Raw genomic sequence first — 24,763 nt, forward strand, 5'->3', positions numbered from 1 at the left:
AGAGAGGTGTCGCTGGCGAGGAGGTGTTGCAAGGTTGCAAGGTGGCAAGTACTGCAAGAGTCCCACGCGAGCTCGACGAGCAATATATGGCAGTTTGCAGTCGTCACTACAGGGCACACGACAGGTCGTGGACGGCGGGTCACGCACCTAACGCGCGACGATTGACGGGCTGCGACTGGATGAAACGGCACGCAATGGGCTAGTGATGACAGGCGGAGGCAACGACCTGCAAGCGATTGGACGATGACGGGCATGTGGTGACGTGCACGGCAGGTCAACGGACCCCCTCCCCATCACGTTTTTTTTTCTTTTTTCTCAAAAAAAAAAATTTTATCCTCTTTCCTAATGGGGGTTTACGCGCATAAGCACAGAGTTTAGATTTGTGTAATCTTGGCCCGAAAATTTGGGGCTTTTCTCAGACTTCGTAATTGTGATACATAACAATATCATTTGTCTCAAAAATTGCAGAAATTTGCAGCATTTTGCCTTCGACATTTGGGGCTTTTCATGTACATGGAAGAATTGGGCTGAAATTTACCCAGTTTCTCAACATTGATGCACATTGGACCCCGTGCAATTTGGGGCTTTTGCTGTTTGGACGAAATCTGTGCGCCATTTGGTCATTTTATGTACATGCGGGTTTAATTCCTTGCAATTTGGACATCTAGCACTTGGAAAAATTTGGGGGTTTTGCTGAAATTGCTCTATTTTGGTAAAATCGGCCTATTTATGCATGACAAAGACAGTGTAGATGTATAATTGATGCTTTGAGCACAAAAATTTTGGGGCTTTTGACAGTGCGTGTCAAATTTTGTGCTTGTGGGTGCATATACAACAGAAATTGCAGCTAAAATTTAGGACTTCTCATATAATGTGATGTATTTGCCCTTGGAACAGCTGTAATCAGTTGTGGAGTGTTGTAGCACAAGGTTTAGTGCTTCTAAAAATTTATTTGCAGGTCTGAAATTTCTGCTTCTACGTGGTTATTTATTGCTGGTTGGTACTTGTTTGTACCTTGGTCACTTGTGTGCAGTTTGGGCCTGCATTTACTGAATTTTTTTGTCACATTTGGACTGAAAATCATAGCTGGCAACAGTGACAGCAATTATCTCATGCACATTAAGAAGCTTGAAGGAGCACATAACTTTGTAGTCTGGCAAAAACAGTGCTATAATATTCTGTTGCAAAAGAAGCAGGCAAAGAGATTAAGACCAAAGGGACAAAACCCGCAAATATGGAACAGGAAGACTAGGATGAGTTAAATGAGCTTGCACGCTCAACCAACGAGCTATCGATTTCTGATGCCTTGTTGTTTAACATTGAAGCTTTGGATTCCGCCTATGCTATTTGGACTCAACTGGAAGAACTGTATGCACAGAAGAGTACTACAAGCATAGTTTATTGGCTGAAAAAGCTTATGGATTTGAGTATGAAAGAGGGTACAACAATGTCTACTCACTTGAGTCGGTTTAACTCCATTTTCAGCCAGCTGGTTGCCTTGAAGTTCATGATTGATGAGGAATTTCAAGCTACTTTCTTGCTTTGCACTCTACCAAAGAGTTGGGATACAATCAGGGTTGCTATGAGCAATTCTAATGCGATCCTTTTATATGCTGATGTAGAGAGTGCTCTACTCATGGAAGAAATGAATCGGCAAAACAATGCATCCAGTAAGTCTTCCAGTGCTTTGCATACTAGGGGTAGATCACAACAGAAAGGCAAATTTGATAGCAAGGGACACAGTAGATCACGTGGAAAGGATATTGAATGCCATCATTGTGGCAAGAAGGGCCACTTTAAACATGACTACTACAAATGGAAGAAAAAGAAAGGAAAGGGCAAGAAGACAGATGATAGCAAGGAAGAGAAGAAAGAGAGTCAACCTAAGAATAGCAATGTCAAAATCGAAGAGGTGAATGTAGTCACTCATGACAGTGACAGTGGCAATGATGTACTCTTTGTCTCTTCACACTTTAGTACACATGCTTTACTTGCAGATACAAATGATGACATGCATACTCGGATTCTCGATTTAGATGCTTCCTTTCATGTCACCCCTCATCGTGAGTGGTTCTCTGACTATACTCGGGGTCGACATGGTGTTGTCCATCTTGGGGACAACTATGCATGTGACATGAAAACTCAAAAGAGCTTGGCATTACAGAGTTACATGTTCTCCATTACAAAAGGAGTTTGTATGGGCTGAAACAAGCACCAAGAGAATGGTATCGTCAGTTTGATACATTTACAGTTTCATAGTAGTCAAGTGGATCACTGCTTGTACACCAAGAAGGTACCAAATGGAAACCTGATTATCTTGGTTCTATATATTGATGACATGCTGATTGCTGAGAGAGATACTCATGCCTTGAACTCACTGAAGCAAAGTCTTCGTGGCAGCTTTGACATGAAGGATCTTGGTGATGCAAATCACATTCTTGGCATGCAAATACTTAGAGATAGGTCAAAAGGATTACTCTATCTATCTCAGCAAGAGTATATCTCCAAGGTTTTGCAGTGTTTCAATATGCAGAGGGGGAAACAATTGGGGTTCCATTGCCTCTGTATGTGAAACCCAGTGCAGAGGACAGCCCTACATCTGATGATAAGAAGGCTGAAATAGCCAAGATACCATATGCTTCAGCCGTTGGCAGTTTGATGTATGCTATGGTTGCTACACGTCCTGACATTGCCTTTGCAGTGGGAGTGGTTAGCAAATACATGGCAAACCCTGGTAAAAAGCATTGGAAAGCACTGAAAGGTATTATGAGATATCTCAAAGGCACAAAGGAGTTGTGCATCTGCTTTGGAGAGCAGAAAGCATCTGTTGTTGGCTTTACGGATGCAGACTATGCTAGTCATGTGGACTGCAAAAAGTCCACTTCGGGGTATGTGTCTACCTTCACAGGAGGAGCAGTCGCTTGGATCTCCAGGCTACAAAAGTGTGATGCATTGTCTACTACAGAAACAGAGTATGTGGCTACCACTCAGGCATGCAAGGAGGCTTTATGGCTTTCACATCTGGCGAGAGAGCTTGGCATTACAGAGTTACTTTCACATCTGGCGAGAGAGCTTGGCATTACAGAGTTACCTGTTCTCCATTGTGATAGTCAGAGTGCTATCACGCTAGCACGGAATCCTGTCTTTCATGAAAAGATGAAGCACATACAGGTGAAGTATCACTTCATTAGAGATGTAATTGACAGCAAGAGCATTGAGCTTGTCAAAGTGCATATAGATGATAATCCTGCAAATCTTCTCACGAAAGGTCTTCCAGCAAAGCGGTTCGCTCATTGCCAACAGATGATGGGAGTTGGATAGATATATGTATTTCAACTTTGTACATACCTAGACTTAGCTGGTTATTTTCTCCCCTTAAGGCACATTGCCTTTAGGTGGGAGGCTGTTGGAAATAAAGAGCCATTGTGCCTTTTATATGTGCACAGGTGTGAACACACGCTTAGCACATTTGTACTTTCAAATATATATATATATATATATATATATATATATATATATATATATATATATATATATATATATATATATATATATATATATATAAACCTAAAGAGGTACACTCGTCATTGTACCCAAGAACATCGTGCTCACTCTCCTCTCTACTCTGCACTCTCTCTCTCTCTGTCTCTCTACTATGAGAAAGCATTGTGTGTCTCGATCCTCGCGCTCTGTCTTAACATCTAATACAATGATACAATGAGAAAGGCTAATCATAGTCCATACAACAAAGAACCACCAAAGTAAAACCATGGATACCCAAGCAGTGGGTGATCAAGCCACCACCAAGGTGCCTCAAAGAGAATCTAATGTCGATGTCCATCATACCAACTCCTGAAAATAGAGAAGATTCATAACGAATCTTTGTGTCCATTAACAAGGTCTCGCAGTAGCATACAAGAAGATCCTGTCAAAAATGCCTCTGAACATATGCGACCATGGATTCTCCACCTTTGGCCAAGACCACCAAAGTGTCCCCTCATGTGCGCTCAAGACTAGGAGGCAATCCCGCTTGCTGTCAAATGACAGTGTCATGAGGACATGTATTTTTAAAACCTCACTTAACATGAGGATAAATTTTTAATCACATGGTTAAGCAAATGTTGCACATGCGAGATGTAACTAGGTTAAAGTAAATTTACTAGCCCGAGACCCAAGAAAATCACGAGATATCAAAGGCAAAAGTTACTCTAAGTTATATTGCACATATACTTAGTGGTATCTGGTGCAAATTGTTGGTCTAGGTCATTCATTTGGCTATAAGTATCAATTGGTGACACTAGAGAAGTGACGTTTAATGGTACCTAATGTCAATCTGATGGTCAAAGATGGCACAAAGATGCTCGGGAATAGAAGTCACCTGGTCAATTTAATTATTGGCCAGTCAGATAATATTTCTGGACACCAAAATAATTATTGAACTAATTTTCACTATTTAAAGACTAAAAAGTAATATTTAATTATGGATAATGCTCACAAAACCATTTGGAAAGGTTCCCACTTGTCAAAAATGCCCATCAAGATTGAAAAGCGTCTTCAGAGGCTAGAGAGAGGCATTTTAGTACATTCAACCTGCAGGTGAGAAGAAGGAGATTGTGATAGTCCAATCTGCAACCATTGAAGGACCTTCTGAGGCAAGCAGGGGCCGGAGAAGACCAATCAATAGCAGGTGATAGCATCTGCAAGCTGTTGAGACAAACCAACAACAGTAAATGACTGATTTTCTTTAGTTCTTCTCACGAAGAAAGTCTGAATTTTCTCTCCTCAGCAGTCTCTCTCATCTCCTAGCCTTTCTACAGTCTTGCTCCAAAGATTATAGCATTAAGATCACCAGAGGCTGAGAAATTTCAGATTTCTCTACTATAAGCTCTAATCTAAAACAAAAATTAGGGTTTAGCAACAACCTCGAGAAGCATGCCAAAAATTGGAATCTCTAAGACTTGGATTCAACAAGCTTGAAACTATTTTCACTCAAATTCGAGCGGAGGGACCAGAAAATCAATGAATTTGGGGCATTCTCGATCTCCATCAAAGTGAGTGAAGGCCAATCGACCGCTCGAATCAAGGGGCAAATCAGATTGAAGACATGCTGGTCATTTTGGACAGCAAGAGGAGTTGAAATACCAAAAGGGATTAGAAAAATCCCATTATACATCAACCTCTTTTTCAAATAAGTTAAAGAAATACCAAAAGGGACACCAATTTTGGGACCAACAAGGTGTCCATTGTCCAAGATTGTAAGTTAATTTGCATTTCTTAGTTTTGTAATAAATGTTGTTGTTATAACGAAGTTGTAAGCAAAAAATTACCGCCCATCCATGGAAGGAAGGCTGGTTTCAAACAGCCCATCATGAACTGAATGTCAATCCCAACTCCAAGATTTAAACCTGTCACACTTCGATCGATGCATCAAGGACGTTCCTCTCCAAAACCTATGCCCATGTATACATGTATAGATGAGGCTCAACTACCCCATCTCACCACCCTCTTACACTGTCTCTCTGGCACTAAAAAGTCATGAGGAGCTACTGCATCACATGGACTAGAAAGCAACAGAGGAAGGGGCAATTAAGCCCTTCCCTCAATCTAAAGACGCAGATCCCTTCAACGCCGTGGACTTTTTCTTGGCCAGAGGATCAGAGTAGGAGTCTGAGGAAGAGGATGACTCGGAGGAGGAGTCTGCATCCTGCTTCTTTTGCTTCTCCTTCTTCTTTTGTGAGACTACTAACTCCTCGCAGTCCTTCTGCAAGTGGCTCTTCTTACCACAGTGATAACACTCGACCTTCAGTTTCTTATTCTTGTCACCCCTCTTTGAAGCTATAAAGGCCTCACTCGAACCCATAGTAGCAGGAGAATATCATTCCATTCCCTTGGGAATGTGTGGATACACATTCCATACCAAAAAAATGCTAAAGGAATGGGGGAATACTTGTGAAGAGAGGAAACAGCTTGGGGAATGTAAAGGAGAACGTGGATGCTGCCATTTCTCAAAGGGGAACGTTGGAAAAATGATAGGTGGTGCTGTCGAGACTATCGAAAGGGACCCATGAGGTGTCCGAACTGTGACCAGTGGGGTGCAAACTCTCGGACTGTCGGGAGTAGGGCACTGTGTGCTACAACTTGCATGCAATCATTTCAGCCTCTAGGTAAAAAAAACTATCCTGCGGACTGCAATCTCTCTCTCTTTCTCTCTCTCTCTCTCTCTCTCTCTCTCTCTCTCTCTCTCTCTCTCTCTCTCTCTCTTTTTCTTTTTTTCGTAAAAGGTAATTGTATTAATTACGAAAAAAATACAAGATCACTTGATTACAAGATACATGACGACAATCCAAGCCATCATGTGAAGAGGTGCTAAGTACTACAAGTTACAATTTCATGGCAAGGATGCGGCGGAAATTGCCATATGCCAAGGACGGAAGTCCTCCGTAGAGAGCAAATCAGAACGATGGAGAAGAGCCAACTGCCAATACAAGAGGCCCTTAAGCCTCACAATATGCCGTTGAGCATTATGGGCGGAGTCAAACAGAAAAGCATTTCGAATGGTCCAGTTATGCCAACAGCCCCAATATCGAAGAAAGTGATACATGAGCTTCATATGTGGTTGTGCGGGAGTAGGGTATTTGGGCTGGCCCAAAACCCAATCAAAGGGGCGCAGTGTGATACCAACCACCCTTCACCAAACGGCTGACAAAAATAACCAGACTTTCTTAGCGACGGGGCAAGAAATAAATCGGTGGCGGGCGGATTCCATAGTAGTGGTGCAAAAGAAGCAGGTGCCATTGGAGATTCGTCGCTTGGAAAGAGCCGAAGCAAGCGGAAGACCCCCAATCATCACTCTCCAAAGAAAGACTTTGTATTTAAAGGGTGTCTTGTTGACCCAGCCCTCCATCACAGTTGCCCTCCACCATGACTGGGATTTGCGCAATCCCCATAAAGCATTCGCTTTAGTAACTAGCCATTGATTATCTTTAATCAGAAGATGATACACTTGGTTAGCAGAAGCTTTGCTCAAATGCAGCCGGCCTTGTAGGTCCCAATCCTGCCAGGGATGATCCGAAGCAAGAGTAGGAAAGGGTTGTCTGCTCTGGATCACCGTCAAAAGCTGGTCCCATAAAGGCCTGTATCCACGAGGGATCCTGAAAAGCCGCCTAGCAGTACGAAACGATATAAGCACATTGCGACTGGCAAGGGTGGCATCCGCAACTGAAGACAAGCCCAAACGTGCCATTCTGTTGAATTGTGGTCTAAGCTCATGTTTACCTTCCCACGAAAGTAAACGCGAGACTGCCAGTAATTCCAATTGAAAAGAGTTAGTAGCCAAGCGATCCTCCGGTGGGTGCCACTGAGCCTTTTGGAGGACATGTTTCCAGGAAGACACCAAATGAGTAAGCAGCGATGAAGAAGAACTGGAAAACCGCGAATCAGCATTCAGAACGTGCCACCAAGAACTCCGGATTTGAGTATTGCCATGCCGAAGCCCATGGCCCTCGAGGAAATAACGGGCGATAGCGACCCACGGATGATGATCATCCGAGCACATGGCGCGGAAAAGGGACCAACGAAGTGCCTGCATGTGAGTTTTGGCATCTAAAATAGCTCCGCCACCCATGCGTTTGGGGGTGCACGCATGTGACCAGGAGATCCAGGAAATACCTGCATGCAATGAGTCCTTCTTCCATAGCATGAAGCGGATAGACTGAGTGAGAGCATTCAGAGTCGTAGGAGTCCAGGGCAACAATGGCAAGAAATATGTGAGCATTGGCACCATAATGATCTGGGCTACTTTGAGACGAACATGAAAAGGCCAGGCCTGAGACTTCCAATACATAAACTTGGCCACCATTTTCTGAGAAATCCACTGCAGAAGCTGCGTTGGGGGGACATCAACACCCAAAGGGTATCCAAGATGCCTGACAATGGAACCTCGAGGGACAACCAGACCCTGCCAGTCCAAGGACTGCAAATCCGACTCCATGCAGCTTAGAATGGCTGATTTGAGCGCATTGATACGAAGGCCTGACGCCTGACCAAAGAGACCCCAAACATCCAATGCTTTTCGAAGGTTATCCTTGTCTGCACGCAAAATCATAAAAGAATCATCCGCCAGGGATTGGCTAATGAAGTGTTGTCCTATAGGAAGCGACAGTCCGGCCAACTGGGAGGAGGCGGCCATATGTGATAACATGGAGAGAACTGGATGTGTCGCAAGGGCAAAGAATAAAGGGCTCAAAGGGCACCCCTGTCGGACAGAACGGGCAAGGACAAATGGCTCCGTAACACCTCCGTTCAGCATGATTCGCGAAGACGCCGCAGCACTAATGGTGTAGATCAGACGAGACATCCGAGCACCAAAGCCCATAGCAGACATAAGGTCAGCAACGAAAGACCAGTCCAGATAGTCAAAAGCCTTTTCCAGGTCCAGTTGAATCAGTACCACCTCCTGATTAGAATGCGGGGCATAATCAATGGCCAATTGGGCATTCAAAACATTGTGTAGAATATTTCGGCCCTTAATGAAGCCATACTGGAGGGGGTGCACAAGGGCAGGGAGATGCTTATGGAGCCGATTCGCCATTACTTTGGAAAAGATTTTGTACATTGAACCCATCAAAGAAATGGGGCGCCACTGTGTCAACTTAGATGGCGAAGGAACTTTTGGAAGCAGTTTAATAAGTCCTTGTTTCCATGAGGGAGGCATGATCCCCGTTTCCCACACCTGCTGAAACAAGGCCTGCAATGGTTTCGCCAGTTGGGTAGCGAAAGCTTCAAAGAACTCATTGGTGAGACCATCCCAACCCGGACTTTTATCTTTGGGCAAGTGTAACAGGACATCCATAACCTCTGCTTCACCAATATCTGACTCCAGAGTAGCTTGCATGTCCTGCGGAAGCTGATTGCGGACGAGGTCATAAAAAACCGAACGGGCCTGAGTAATTTGGGCGGAAGGTGGAGAAGCGGAACCGAGAAGGTCACGGAAATAATTCCTGCACATATACACAATAGTCTGTGGATCCATGATAAGGTGGCCTTGTGCATCCTCGAGTCTGGTCATATTCTCTCGAGCAGGAGAGGCGTGGAGAGCTCGAAAGAACTTATGGGTCTGACATGCACTATCTTGCAAAGTCTCTGTCAGATGTTGCAATTTGGCCTGCTGATACGATTTTAACTGGAATTCTTTAATAAGATCGGCCACCCGCATGGCCAGTGCAAGCAGAAAGGCATCTTCCGGAGTGTCCACCAGCAGGGAGCGAACCAAAACCAGCAGGTCCTCCGCTGCCTGTCGACGGCGCCGACAAAGAGAGGCATGATAGATCCCATATTGCCGAGCAACCCGTTGCACATTAGAGAGCAATCTTTCAAATGACGCAGTGCCCTGAGAGGAAAAGTCCAAGAAGAATCTGTCAAGCAATTGCTGCATATAGCCCTGGAAAATTGTATGCTTTAAGTAGGACGAGTTGAAACGCAAAGGGAGTCTCTCCAGAAATTGCTTGAAAGGGGCAATGGGTTGTGCAAGCAACTCGAACTGCAGAGGGAAATGGTCCGACAAGACATATTGCTGCAACACTTTTATTTCGAGCATCTCAGGCAGAAAATCATCATTCTGCATGATATATATACGGTCCAACCTCGACCATGTTGTGGCATACTGGGCCGAATGGAAAGTAAAGCCTCGAGAAGACGGGTGTAGCCAGGACCAAAGATCTTGCTTAAGAACAGCAAGAGCCAACTCTTGCCACATACGACTTTCCGGCGCATCCATGACCGAGTGTTCCGATGTAGACTGGGAAGAATCAACACACATATTGAAATCCCCCATGAAGAACCCCCGTCTGCCAAGTGAGAGGGAAGTCTGCAAAGTCTGCCAAAGCTCCCGGCGAGACAACGAATCATTCGGAGCATAGAGGCCAAGTAACCATAGGATTTCCCCTTCGAATAAGATTTCAACCACCAAAAAGCGGCCATGAACATCATTTTTAATAAGAACAGGCTGATATTTGGCATGTACAATCATGAGCACACCCGAGTAATGCATGGCCTGTGTTCCTGCATAGAACAAACGAAAGCCATGGCAATCCACAACTTTATCGGCATCACCGTGACTCTTGTGCTCAACAGCGCACAGGACATCCCACTGATTCTCATACAATGCAGTCCACATGGCATGTTGCTTGTGGCGAGAACAAATTCCTCGCACATTCCACGTGGCTATTTTCATGTGTATACAAAACACAATCAGGTACGAGGCACAGCTTGCCTCGATTTGACTTTGTCGGCGAGAATGTCCAGGACTCCCTCATCCAAGAAATCCGCCAACACCGCAAAAGAGTTCTGAGGACCAGATTTGGAGGTAGACGGCATATCTGCTTGCTTGGGGTTGGAACGTGGGTAACGACGGTCCCACGGAGTAATGACGTTGCCTCTGGTATCAAAAGCCAGCTGGGCAGGTGGACCCTTTAGACGATCCGAATACATTTTCCTAGCGGGATGATGACGGGGAGCTGAAGAAACCATAGCAGGAGCAGAGCGCTCGGAAGACATCATTTCCTTCCTGCGCATATAGGTTCGCATGGAAGCTTGTGAGGTAGTAGGCACAGTACTCTCCATGCCAGCACCAATCCTGTTGCCTTTTTTGGGACGAACTTCAACCCAATCAGTGGCACGAGAATCCAGACCCGAAACCTGTTGTTTGCCTTTGGCCAGAACTTGGGGCGGGTGGATAGTATCCAACGATGGAGCATCACACACCATATCTTCCATGGGCGGGGCAACATGACCCGCATCTGAAACGTGTTGTTGCTCTGGGCATTCAGCCATAAAGTGCCCCAACTGTCCACAGGAAAAGCAATGGCCTGCAAAATTGCCCCATTTCAAACGAAAGTGTAACGGATGCATACCAGAGCAATTGAGGCGTAACCACGCCGGCCGTTTCCTTGCAGTATCCCATAACATGCACAAGCGGTTGCGATTCACGGCCCTGAGACTGGGAGGGACCAGAACCATGCCCACAGCTGCCATAGCATCCTTCAATAGCGGCCAATAAACAGCCGGACAATTCTCCACTTCTACCCACACAGGGCATTCACGTTGCAAGAGGCGCTGGAAATCTGCCATCGGGCGCCATGGAACCACATGAACCAACCGACGATCAAAAAACAAAGGCAGTTTAGACAGGAGAGCAGCACGGTGCGTCTCTGTTTTCAAGAGGACCTCAAAAAAACCTCGGGATCCAACAAAAATCTCTTCAACACATTCCCCTTGTAGCAGACTCTGCAGCCATTGGCGAATACGGGAAAGCAGCGGGATGCGACCAGTGAAAAAGAGTATCACCGCGCGATCATAAAATACGGAAAAGGAGCGTAGGACAGTTTTTGGGTCAACGGTAGCTTCCAGAACATCGTCTGGAGCAGAGTCAGAGAAGGCTTCCTGATTATGTTGAACATATTCACCAAGCAGAGTGTTGGCAAATTCCAACAGATGCTCCCAGTCCACCTCTTGAGAGTCCACAGAATCCGAAGCAACTTGCGCATAGGAACGATCCGGAATAACACCTATCTCTTCCGGGGTATGCTTGGTACGTTTACCCGCAGGCTGGATGTCAAGACCCGGGGGCAATTCTTCAGGACACGGAACCATATCCTCTGGTTCCTCAGCATCAGAGTCCGGGCCAAGTGCTGCCACCGTTTGATCTATGAAATCTAGATCCAAACCAACCATCGTGTACGACGGGCTGATCTCCTGTCTCTCTCTCTCGTTCTTTTCTGTACCGCGGCGCTGTCCAAGGGCGGATTCCACAAGCACAGGCGATGAAATTTGAACTTTACCTGTCAACCTCAGTCGTGGCCTGTCCCAAGAACGCGTGTGGCAGGGCGGAATCCCAACAGAGCAGGGGCCTGAGGGTGGAACAGAGGGCTGGCAGTTGACGGCGGTGTGGGATAGTCGAGGGCGCAGGGCAGGGGCCTCGCCCGCAGAAACCCTAACACACAGGGCAGACGGACGAGACGCAGGTACAGAGCCCGCAGCTCAGGAGGGCGATGGCAGGGCGACGGACGGAATCGAAGGACCCACAGGCAGCCAGGTGAGGGGCTCAGCCGCAGGCGACGGGCTTGCAGGCGACGACGGCGTCAGAGGAGGCGACGGGCTGCAGAGGCAGGCGACGGGCCTGGCGGGCACGGGCGTCGACGGCGGATTCTGCGCCGCCACAGGAAGGCGCCCGCGTGCAGGAGGGCGCTCGTAGGCAGGCAGGCAGCGACGAGACAGGCGATTCAGGGCGTCGTCTGAGGGCGCAGGGGCAGGACGCGAACGGCCGCCATCTCCACGCTCTCTTCGTAAATCTCTCTCTCTCTCTCTCTCTCTCTCTCTCTCTCTCTCTCTCTCTCTCATGTTAATGCAACCTTTGAAGAATCAAAATTGCACGTGAGAAATGCATAATCCTCCTCCACAAAGTTGGCTAAAGCATCATCATCAATAGATTTGTTGGCTAATGTCTCCTGGACAACCAAACCGGAGTTTTTTTTTACCAATCTCTTCCTGCATTCATCAATAAAGTGACTAAGCTTCTTGCAATAATGACATTTATCTTCTTCTTAGACTTTTCTGTGTCTAGGGCAGCCTTATTTGATGGCTGTCCAAGATCAACCTTTTGCTGATTTTTAATATTTTGTTTGACTTTTCCTTTGCCTTTGTACTTGGAAAGCATTCACATCACCTAAACGCAATGCAAATCACATGTGACATAGTCCCACAAGTCCTTTGCCACAAGAAGGTTGCAGAACATCAAACTCCACAACAGGTAGTTCATGCCATCAAGTTTATCCTCTTGAGTAAGAACACCAAGGACGATACTCTAATCGTTATGCCCTTAACGTGCCATTCTATAAATAATGCAAAAAAATCAACGACCAAATACTTCACAACTGAAGTATAGAGTATACTCCTTGGAGTACCAAAAATCCCCACCGGATTAAGATACAAGTACCACACTACCACAAAGATGCCAAAGTGTGTAGCAGAAAGAGAGGACTATGTGGCCTTGATCCAGGAATTCCGTGATATCTTTGCCTGGAGTTATGATGAGTTGAGAGGCATTCCTCCTAGTCTTGCTGTTCATACAATTCCGTTGAAGGAGGGCAGTCGTCCTGTACGGCAGAAAGTAAGGCGTATGCCTTTTGAACTGAGGGACGGCCTGTTTGAAGAGTTACAGAAGCTTCGAAAAGCGGGTTTGATTTTTCCTGTGCAACACACGGAATGGTGTTCGCCAATTGTGATTAGAAAGAAGAAGAATAATCAAATCCGTTTATGTGTAGACTTTAGGGAGCTGAATAAGCAGACAGTTAAGGACTATTACCCGTTGCCATTTATTGACCAGATTTTGGATCAATTAGCGGGTAGGGAGATATATTCGTTTATGGATTGCTTTGCAGGATACAACCAAATGGCAATTGCAGAAGAGGACAAGTTGAAAACAACTTTTATCACTGTATTTGGTACTTTTGCGTACCATGTGATGGCCTTTGGTTTATGCAATGCGCCTGGTTCGTGGCAACGAACAGCCGATAAGACATTCGGTGACATATCCCCTGAAGAGTTGAAGGTGTTTATTGATGATTTAGGGGCCGCCACCATGAGAGAAAGGCAGTTGATCATTTTAAGAAAATGCTTTGAGCGCTGTAGACAATTTTGCATCGCCCTAAACCCACGGAAGTGTGTTTTTGGAGTACCTTATGGGCTATTGCTGGGTCATGTAGTCACACAAATCAACACTCAACCTACAAATAACAGCAACGAACTTTTGTACCATACATGCCTTGAGATGCGTGCCCACAAAAGTACAATTTACAACAACTTAATATTGAGTCTCAACAAAATTTACTGATTTTTTCTATTTTTTGTTGAATCTAATTTTAACAACAATTAGATGTTGTTGTACCATCTATTTCTTGCCTTGGAATGCGTGTCCAGCAAAAGCCCAAATTTCTTTACAAAATTTCAAAGAAATTGAAAATTTTTATATCTTATTGCTCGATTTTCTACAAAAATGTCTCCCAAGGATGCGTGTCAACAATGAATAGTAATTGGATTCCGACATGCATCAACCTCTAGACCAAAAAACCCAAAATTTCTTGCACAAATCTTGAGAAAATTGTGCAATGTTGATGTCTTTCGGTGTTGATCTGCATGTTGGAAACCGAATCGACAAAAAGGCCCAACTTCTAGACACCTTAGAAAGCATGTACAGCATATGGGACTCAGTGGTAGCTCAATCAACGTCAAAAAGCAACAGGCAAGAGCTGATGGCAGTGCAAGATAGTGAATCAGACAGGTTGGTAGACGACGGGGTAGCAAGCAACAACCAGAGCAAGCATAGGGCGATGGCCAAAGGTGGTGTTCATCAGCTATAGGCAATGCAAAAGGCTGCATAGTGGGGCCTAGCGGACAGGGGGGCAACTGGCGATGTTTTAGGCAGTGTTGCACAACGCAAGAGACAGAAGATGGTGACATTGTTCTGGCGAACTACTACAAGGCGACGACAACTAGCACAACTAGTGAGCAGAGGTTTAGTGGTGGTAGGCGTAGATGGCGCTACCTCAAGCAATTGGCAAGCAAGGTGCTGGACTATGTGGCAAGGCTTGCACGAGCAAAGCGCAGATCCAATAGGAGTGAAAGCAATCACAACAATTTGTTGAGGTTTCTAAGGAGGAAGACCTTGGGCCTTGGTACAACACTCCTCATCCACATGGCCTAATCTCTAATTGTGTGTACAAACCCTATTTTTCTTAGGGAGTTGTTGCCAGATGGATTTTGTTTCTTTGTTTCCGTCAAAGGAAGGGTGTCACCCTTGTTTTGGCTTGCCTTTGCATCGTGTGAATTCTTGCCACCACTAGTTTTCCCTTACGAAGAATAGACAACCAAACCCCTCTCTAAATAAAAGTATGTGAAAGACTTCTAGTGAATTTGATCATATAGCCTCGCATAACAAAAGAACTAACACTCAAAACTCATAGAAGGTCAGCTATCAGGGCAATGAGATAATGTGCTGAATGAAGTGGAAATACTTTTTAAAAAGCTTGTTCAAAAAATTGTAACTTGATCGTCATTTAACTTCAATGAGCCAATAGTGGCAAACTCAATGAGTAACCACCAATATCTAGCCAACTTGACTTTCAAATCATTCCCTTCCTTAATGGAAAACTCTTGAAGCTCAAAGTCGAGGTTTATACGCCCAATGCGATCTCATGCTACATAGCAATCAATGAGATGACTCCAATGCTCACATGCGACGGGAAAATGCTGTAATTGAGAGTGGAACTTAAAAAGCAACCCCTGCATAAGCTCAACATTGACAATGGCGCTACGACGGACTCAAGATCAACTACTAGATCCCAAAGTCCCTAAGATTCAAGCACTTATTGCACGAAATTCAACCAAGTTGGTGAAATCCGACCCATTGAAACAAGTCCTATTTGTAAAGGTATTCTTGGCCATAGCAACAAGAGTGACAATATTGTAAGAAGGATAATGTGGGTAGGGTGGATAGGGTGGGTAAGGTAGGGGATTGGAGTACACTTAGGAATTAATCCCAGAGTGCCCACCATGCATGCATGAAGTGTGCACACCAAATCCAAAAGTGGGAATGGATTGACTAGACATAGGTATGGTGACCACATGAATAGTCCATGGAGGAGAAATAGGGACATATGGAGCAAAAGATGAAAATCTCTGCATAGGAGTGACCCATGGAGTGTGTGATGATAAACCATAAGCAAAGGATGGGAATCCCTACATCTAGAAGGTCAATAAATGGAAAGGTGAGTGACCAAGGGCAGTGAGGGAAACCCCCAACACAACTGTCCAAGGTGAAAAGAAGTGCACACTTACGGGAATGTGGAAGGTACAGTGTTAAAGGGTGGCATTCCCCCTAACAATGCACCATGGTGCAAAGGGGTAGTGAAGTGAGGGTAGGTAGAATATGGTGTGGAGAAAGAGAGAGTACTAGGAGTAGAGATGGAGGATCCAGCTCCTAGTGTGTTGGATGTGAAAGTGGAATGCAATCCGAGGTTTTGGGATGAAGAAGAGAGAAAATCAAGGTGTGAATCAAATAAGGGTGGGATGGGAGGGATTTGAGAAGATTGGTTTATACATGGAAGGATCCTCCCAAATTAAGATTTTCCATGTGGGACATTGAAACTCTCTAGAACTGCTCCCTGTTTAATGAAACTTTTGCCAATTTACTGTTTTGGGGCTGTTTTAAACAGCTAATCAATGGATAATGAATTTTTAGCTCAACAACACAAGTATGTTATATAACTAGTCCATGTTCCCACAATAAGGAGAATCAAACAATCAGCTACTAGAAGCCTCAGCCATCCAAACTTTTTTTTTTGAACAACAAGTTTCCATACTCGAACCTTTTGAACAATGGTGCATCCCTTAACCAGTTATGCATGTTTTCTTCTTTTAGTTCGTTTGACTTTATAACCCTCTTAACCCCACAAAAAACAAATCATGGAACAGCAAAGCAAATAAACACACAACTCCAAAGAGCACTGAAGCCTTACTGTTCGATATGGTGGACAGGCATCCATACTAATCTGAGCAATGGCTGTCTTTATTAAAGATAAAGGCAAGTCCAACAGCTCCATCAATTCCAACTCTGTTTTACAAAGCGCATCCTGTAAAATGAACCAAACACGAAAATAAATTTAATAATGGTTATGGGGGCTATAGCTAAACATTCACTTCAAACTTTCATACTTTCTTTATGGACCATGCTTGATAAAAAGCTAGAAGCAGTCTAATTAGTAATAGCATAGAAGAACCAAAGAATGTGCATAATGGAAAAAACAGAAAAATATCTCATTTACAAGAAACTCAAGGATAAATGGCATGTACGTTTAGTAGGAGGGCAAAATGAAGATGAACCTTCAAAAACCTTCTTCAAGTTTATTTTGGACACAAAAAAGAAAGTAAAGCAAACTCCAAATGACTTGAGAGAGAAACTGTTTCAATATAAAAATAACTGCCACCCACCATTCCCTAGGCCATCACTTGTGCACACCTTCTTTCTCACTAAGCCTGCCATCTCCACCTGCACTGCCTAGATATGCAAACCTGCAAACAGGTTGCAAACCTGCCTTGCCTAGCTGCACACCCCGACCTCATTTGTTTCCCTCCATCACCCCCCCCCCCCAAAAAAATCGGCTTAACAACCACCGCTCCCTCCCTTGTAGCAGCTTTCCCCCTAGGTGTCCAGGGGCAGGAGATGCACGCAGTCTTACCGGTCTTAGCCCTAGGCGACACAACAAGGAAAGGGATTGTAGACACAAGGGCGGGAGTTAGTGTACTGAGCCATGCAGTGCTCCAGATTTGGGGCATCCTACTTATTGAGACTACTAGGTTCAATGTCACATTAGCCAAAGGAATGAAAGTGAAGCCATTTGGGGTGCTAAAAAACTGGCCGGTGAGAATTGCTAGAGTCCAATTCTCAGTCGACTTTATAGTCATGAAGGGAGTGGACTACGATGTCCTATTGGGCTGACCCTGGATGCGCAATGCCAGAGTGATCGAAGATTGAGGAATGGTTTCATCTTCCTAGGCAATAGAGCAAAAGCCGTAAGGGTAGAAATGGACTCCTGAAAAACTGCACCACTTGACCTCGACGCCATCTCCGCGATGCTTATGGGTCTCAAAAGGGCCTCGGCCAAATATGCATCAAGTTGGCCAGCTGAATTAAATAATAATAATCAGGTCGGCCAGCATAAAATGACCAAAACCTCATAAATGAGACACCACAAAATGCCTAAAATACTCTATTGTGCCCATCCCATTGGGACATTTCTAGACTCACACATGAATTGACATATCCACTGACAACTAGGATTAGAGAATTGTCCACCAGCTCTTGTGTAGTGTCCATGTTTGAGTTACACCAAACCTAACTGCATTCTTTTCACTTTGTGCTATCGTTGTACAATTGTGGTTGAGTTTTTGTGTTAGGGCATTTCTCCACATGGTATCAGAGCCAGGTTCTCTTTGGAGAAACTTAAACCTTCATCTAAAAGCTCTTATCAAAAGCCACGAACCACAGTAGGTCAGATGACTTCGAATGCATCTACACCGACTCAATCCCCAAATGAGCCTATGCCACGAACCGAGCAAGAGTGGCATCCATCCACTGCTAACTCCACAAGGTTCCCAACACAGCAAGAGATCCTTCTAACCATAGTCGCTAGGAGTTTTGGAAATTGTGAAATAGAAAAAAGCCAACACCACCGTCACATGGAGCCAATGCATCACACGAGGTTGCAACCGATCCCCTACCACCACTAGGGGGCTCCAATGCAACCTGCCGCACACACTCAACCAATATCTTCCCGCCGATTCACTTCACTCCAAGCATAGGACTCAATCCACTCAGCTCTTACCAACACTCATGTCAAGGTCACACGTGTGGTACCCCTAGGGCAGGGGTGCTTCAAGCTCCACTTTGGCTCACCCAAGCAGATGGAGGCAGCACTTGCTCCTAGCTTGCTTGATGTTAGATCAACATAGTTAGAAAGATGAATTGAGGGTCGGGACTACACATGATGGCACTGCTATCACCATCTCTTTTCCAGGCCTCAATGAGTACTTCACACCATATCTCTCTAAGATTGGCAATGCATTCGGCCATGTCATACAGAGAGAAAGGACCTTTGTGTAGTGACACGTCAAGCACGAAGATCGAGATAGTAGGTATTACTTAGGCGCGGAGAGACAAAGAGTATGAGAGAGAGCAGAGTAGAGAGACAGAGTATGAGAGTGAGCACGTTTATAAATACAATGACGAGTGTGTACTAGGTATTACTTAGGCGCGCAGAGACAAAGAGTATGAGAGTGAGCACTTTTATAGATACAATGACGAGTGTGTACCTTTAGGTTTTTAGATAGATATATATGTGTAAGTACAAGTGCTAAGGGTGTGTTCACACCCGAGTACATTTAAAGGCACGAGGCCTTTGTTCCCAACAACCTCCCACCTAAAGACAATGTGCCTAAGAGGAGAAAAGAATCAACTAAGTCTAGGTATATACAAAGCTGAAACACATATATCTATCCAACTTCCATCATCTGTTGGCAATGAGCAAACCGCTCTGCTGGAAGACCCTTCGTAAGAAGGTCTGCAGGGTTATCATCTCTATGCACTTTGACAAGCTCAATGCTCTTACTATCGAGTACATCTCTAATGAAGTGATACTTCTCATGTATGTGCTCCGTATTTGCATGAAAGACAAGATTCCGTGCTAGCGTGATAGCACTCTGACTATCACAGTGGAGAATAGGTAACTCTATAATGCCAAGCTCTCCCGCCAAACGTGAAAGGCATAAAGCCTCCTTGCATGCCTCAGTGGCAGCCACATACTCTGCCTCTATAGTAAACAATGCAACACACTTTTGTAGCCTGGAGATCCAAGCGATTGCTCCTCCTGTCAAGGTAAACACATACCCCAAAGTGGACTTTTTGCAGGCCACATGACCAACATAGTCTGCATCCATAAAGCCAACAACAGATCCTTTCTACTTTCCAAAGCAGATGCACAACTCCTTTGTGCCTTTGAGGTATCTCATAATACCTTTCAATGCTTTCCAGTGCTTTTTACCAGGATTTGCCATGTATCTGCTAACCACTTCCACTGCAAAGGCAATGTCAGGACGTGTAGCAACCATAGCATACATCAAACTGCCAACGGCTGAAGCATATGGTATCTTGGCTATTTCAACCTTCTCATCATCAGATGTAGGAATGTCCTCTTTGCACTGAGTTTCACATACGGAAGCAATGGAACCCCAATTGTTTCCCCCCCTCTCCATATTGAAACGCTGCAAAACCTTGGAGATATGCTTCTGCTGAGATAGATAGAGTAATCCTTTTGACCTATCTCTGAGTATTCGCATGCCAAGAATGTGATTTGCATCACCAAGATCCTTCATGTCAAAGCTGCCATAAAGACTTGCTTCAGTGAGTTCAAGGCATGAGTATCCCTATCAGCAATCAACATGTCATCAACATACAGAACCAAGATAATCAGGCTGCCATCTACTGCCTTCTGAGGGTACAAGCAATGATCCACTTGACTTCTATGAAAACCTTGAGATTGCATAAATGTATCAAACTTATGATACCATTCTCTGGGTGCTTGTTTCAGCCCATACAAACTCCTTTTGAGTTTGCATACCATCTTTTCTTTCCCTTTTTCCACAAACCCTTCAAGCTGCTACATATATATGTCTTCATGCAGATCACCATGTAAAAATGCAGTCTTTACATCCATCTGTATGAGTTCCATATCTTCAACTGCAACCAAGCCCAAAATGGTTCTCAATGTAGTCATCTTCACTACAAAAGAGAAAATCTCATCAAAGTCAATTCCATGCTCCTACTCGTACCCCTTTGCAACTAATCTTGCTTTGCACTTTGTTGAGGAACCAAAAGTGACCTTCATCCTGTAAACCCATTTGCATGGAAGGGTTTTCTGCCCTTTAGGCAACTGCACCAAGTCCCAAGTGCCATTTTTCTCAACAAATTCCATTTCTAACAACATGGCTTTATACCATTTCTTGCTGTCTTGTCTATCCATTGCTTCCTTGAAGCAAAACGGCTCACCACAGTCTGTCAACATGACATAATCAGCCACATTGTTTGCACCAAGAACAAATCTATCAGGTTGCCTAGTAGCCCCAGACGATCTCCTAACCCAATGATCATTGTTTACTGGCTATTCCTGCAAATTTCCATTTTCAGCGTGCTGTCCTGGCATTTCAGCTTGCAAATCAGCATTAACAGCTTGATGTCTTGGCTGTTCCTGCACATGCAGTGGCTCATTATCATGGGCAATAGCTGGCTGATCATTTCCAGCATCATTTTCTGCATTTACAAGTTCATTTACAATAGGTATTTGCTGCTGTACAACGGGCACATTTTGCTATCCAAAAGATATTTCTTCCCAGAATACAACCCTACGGACCTCCTCAGTCTTTTCGGGCTGTTTATGCATGTGATCTTCCCGGAAGATAACATCATTGTTGCGTACTACTTTCCTTTTCTCGGGATTCCACAATCTATATCCCATTTCACCCTCGTCACCATATCCTAGGAAAATGCATTTACAAGACTTTGGCTCAAGTTTCTTGTGTTTTTCTTTACGAATGTGCACGAAAACCTCGCAACCAAAAACTTTCAGATGAGCATATGAAGGTGGCTTGCCCGACCATGCTTCTTAGGGAACTCCCCCTCCCCCAACAACCTGTTTGGTGACTGATTAATCAAGTGAACGGCTGTCATAACAACCTTTGCCCAAAACCCATGGGGTAATGCAACATGAGACAACATCGTACGGACCTTATCCTGTATGGTCCAATTCATACGCTCTGCAACTCCATTTTGGGGTGGATTATGAGGGGCAGTGAGCTCCCTCTTTATCCCTTTGCTATCACTCCATCCTTGTCGAGCACTTTATCCTTGCTACGAATAGGGTAAACCCATACCTTCCGTGTAGCATCATCGACAAAAATAACAAAATATTTCTTTCCTCCTAAAGATAATCCTGGCATTTGACATACATCTGAATGTACTAACTCTAAAGGAGAAGATTTCAAAGAAAGAGACTTTTTATGAGACGTCTGTGCATGTTTGCCATAAATACAATGATCACAGTGCTCAAAATCAGCATAACGAAGACAAGGCAAGTAACCCAAACGAGAAAGCACTTTCATTCCTGTTTGACTCATGTGTCCCAACCGGCCATGCTACAAAGAAACACTTGGCTGCTCGGTCAAGGCAACAACATGGTCACGCACACTAGATACATGAAGTGAATACAAAGTATCACTCTTGCAACCTCTGGCAATCACTCTTGATCCCTTACAGATCTTCCATTTGCCATCACCAAAGGTGGTATAAAAACCATCATCATCTAGCTGCCCTATGCTAATCAAGCTTTTCTTGAGCTGAGATACATGCCGTACATGCTGAAGTGTAAAGATAGCCATGCTGAAACTATAACTGCACACTGCCAATACCTGCAATTTCACATACATAGTTGTTCCCAAGATGGATAACACCATGTCGACCCCCTGTATAGTCAAAGAACCACTCACGATGAGGGGTGACATGCAAGGAAGCACCTGAATCAAGAATCCAAGTATGCATGTCATCATCTCTATCTACAAGTAAAGCATGTGCACCAAATTGTGGAGAGATAAAGAGTATGTCACTCCCACTATCACTGTCATGAGTGACTACATTCACCTCTTCAATTTTGACACTGCTCTTCTTAGGCTGACTATCTTTCTTCTCTTCCTTGCTATCATCTATCCACAATGATGGCATTCAACATCTTTGCCACGTGATTTACTGTGTCCCTTGCTATCATATTTGCCTTTCTGTTGTGATCTTCCCCTAGTATGCAAAGCACTGAAAGACTTACTGGATGCATTGTTCTACCAATTCATTTCTTCCATGAGTAGAGCACTCTCTACATCAGCATATAAAAGGATCACATTGGAATTGCTCATAGCAGTCCTGAATGTATCCCAACTCTCTGGTAGAGTGCAAAGCAAGAACGTAGCCTTAAATTCTTCATCAATCAAGAACTTCAAGGCAACCAACTAGCTGAAAATGGAGTTAAACTCACTCAGTGAGTAGATATTGATGTACCCTTTTTCATACGCAAATCCATAAGCTTTTTCAGCCAATACACTTTGCTTGCAGCACTCTTCTGTGCATATAGTTCTTCCTGTCGAGTCCATATAGCATATGCAGAATTCAAACCTTCAATGTTAAACAGCAAGGCATCAGAAATCGATAGCTTGGTGGTTGAGCGTGCAAGCTCATTGAACTCATCCCAATGGTCCTGTTCCATATCTGCAGGCTTTACCCCTTTGGTTTTGATTGGCTTTGCCTACTTCTTTTGCAACAGGATATTGTAGCACTGTTGCCAAACTGCAAAGTTATGTGCTCCTTCAAGCTTCTTTATGTGCATGAGATTACTGCTGTCACTGTTGTCAGCCATGATTTTTAACCCAAATGTGACCAAAAAATCAGCAAATGCAGGCCCAAACTGTCACCCAAGTGACCAAGGTATAAACAAGTACCAACTAGCAATAAATGACCACATAGAAGCACAGATTTCAGATCTGTAATTAAATTTTCAGAAGCACCAAACCATGTGCTATAGCATTCCACAACTGATTACAGTTGTTCCCAAGGCATATGCATCACATTACATGAGAAATCCCAAATTTTAGCTGCAATTTCTGTTGTACATGTACCCACGAGCATAAAATTTGACACGAACAATCAAAAGCCCCAAAATTTTTGTGCTCAAAGCATCAACCACACATCTGCATTTTCTCTGTCGTGCATAGAACAGGCCAATTTTGCCAAAATAGAGCAATTTCAGCAAAACCCCCAAATTTTTCAAGTGTTGATGTCCAAATTGCATGGAATTTAACCTACATGTACATAAAATGACCAAATGGTGCACAAATTTTACCCAAACTGCAAAAGCCCCAATTTGCATGGGGTCCAATGTGCATCAATATCGAGAAATTGGGTAAATTTCAGCCCAATTTGTACATGTACATTAAAAGCCCCAAATGTCGAGGAAAAAATGTCACAAATTCCTGCAATTTCTGAGACAAATTTACTTGTCCTGCATCACAATTCCCAAATCCAAGAAAAGCCCCAAATTTTTGAGCCAAGATTGCACAAATCTGACCTTTTGTGCTTGCGCGTGCGAACCTTGGTTAGAGGGAGAGGAATTTCAAAAGATTTTGAAGAAAAAGAAAAAAATGGATGATGGGTCCGTTGACCCGTCAGTCGTGCGCCGTGAGCCCCGCTGCCGGTTCCGTCCATCGCATGCCTGCCGTCGCGCACCTGTTCGTCAACCACCACACGTTAGTCAACACACCGTCCGTTGCTGCCCGTCGCATGTAACCACTGCCCGCTTGTCGTCAGCGCTACAGTCATCTCCTGGTCGCATGCGCCTTCTGGCGCCTGGTCGCGACTGCCCGCTGCTGCCATCACGTCGGCTACAAGTCGCATGCCCCCTATGAGTTGTCACCCATCATCCAGCAGTCTCATCGACTGCCTACAACTTGTCTTTCACACTTGCCTGACTGCACTAATGACGTTTTGACCTACTCGCTACTTGGAAATATCGCCTGCTTCTGCCTGACTGCCTGACTGCTACTCGTTTCCTGTCTGCCAAAGGTCACACACTCAGCAGATATACATGAGTTGCCTTTGACCTCGGGGAGCGTGCACTCTCTGCTCTGATACAAGTTTGTAGTGACGGGTCAGGCATGAAGATCGAGACAGTAGGTATTACTTAGGCACAGAGAGACAGAGAGTGTGAGAGAGAGCAGAGCAGAGAGTGAGCATGTTTATGAGTACAATGACGAGTGTGTACCTTTAGGTTTTTAGATAGATATATATATGTAAGTACAAGTGCTAAGGGTGTGTTCATACCCGAGCACATTTAAAGGCACGAGGCCTTTATTCCCGACACTCTGCCAATGCAGCATCAAAAGGCCCACACAGATATCCATTAGTTCGAGTCATTGTTTCCACAGAGTCCTTACATCCTCCTCCTCAAACTATCAAGATTCCCTCTGTCCATGGGGATCTTCTCACCCAACCTCTCACATAAACAAGATTCCGGAGGCAGTGATTCGCTTGAAGGATGATCAAACATCTTGTAGCAGAGTA

General features: G+C 44.5%; 1 protein-coding gene across 7 annotated transcripts in view; it reads right to left on the bottom strand.

Annotated features, from left to right (window-relative positions):
• Positions 1–24,763, bottom strand: part of RAD51B (DNA repair (Rad51) family protein) — a 92,572-nt gene that overhangs the window by 46,579 nt on the left and 21,230 nt on the right. For 4 of the 7 annotated variants that reach the window (XM_087701102.1, XM_087701101.1, XM_087701100.1 and 1 more), the window contains exon 2: positions 16,572–16,685. In XM_087701102.1, coding sequence (XP_087557228.1) covers positions 16,572–16,685 — 114 coding nt within the window. Of the gene's footprint in view, positions 1–16,571; positions 16,686–17,043; positions 17,199–23,865; positions 24,438–24,763 lie in introns of those variants that run through there. The other 3 variants (XM_087701106.1, XM_087701104.1, XM_087701103.1) reach the window with 3 other exon arrangements.

Source organism: Lygodium microphyllum, chromosome 20, assembly GCF_053477565.2.
Source record: "Lygodium microphyllum isolate KBCC chromosome 20, Lygodium_microphyllum_v1.1.10, whole genome shotgun sequence".
Classification (NCBI taxonomy): domain Eukaryota; kingdom Viridiplantae; phylum Streptophyta; class Polypodiopsida; order Schizaeales; family Lygodiaceae; genus Lygodium; species Lygodium microphyllum.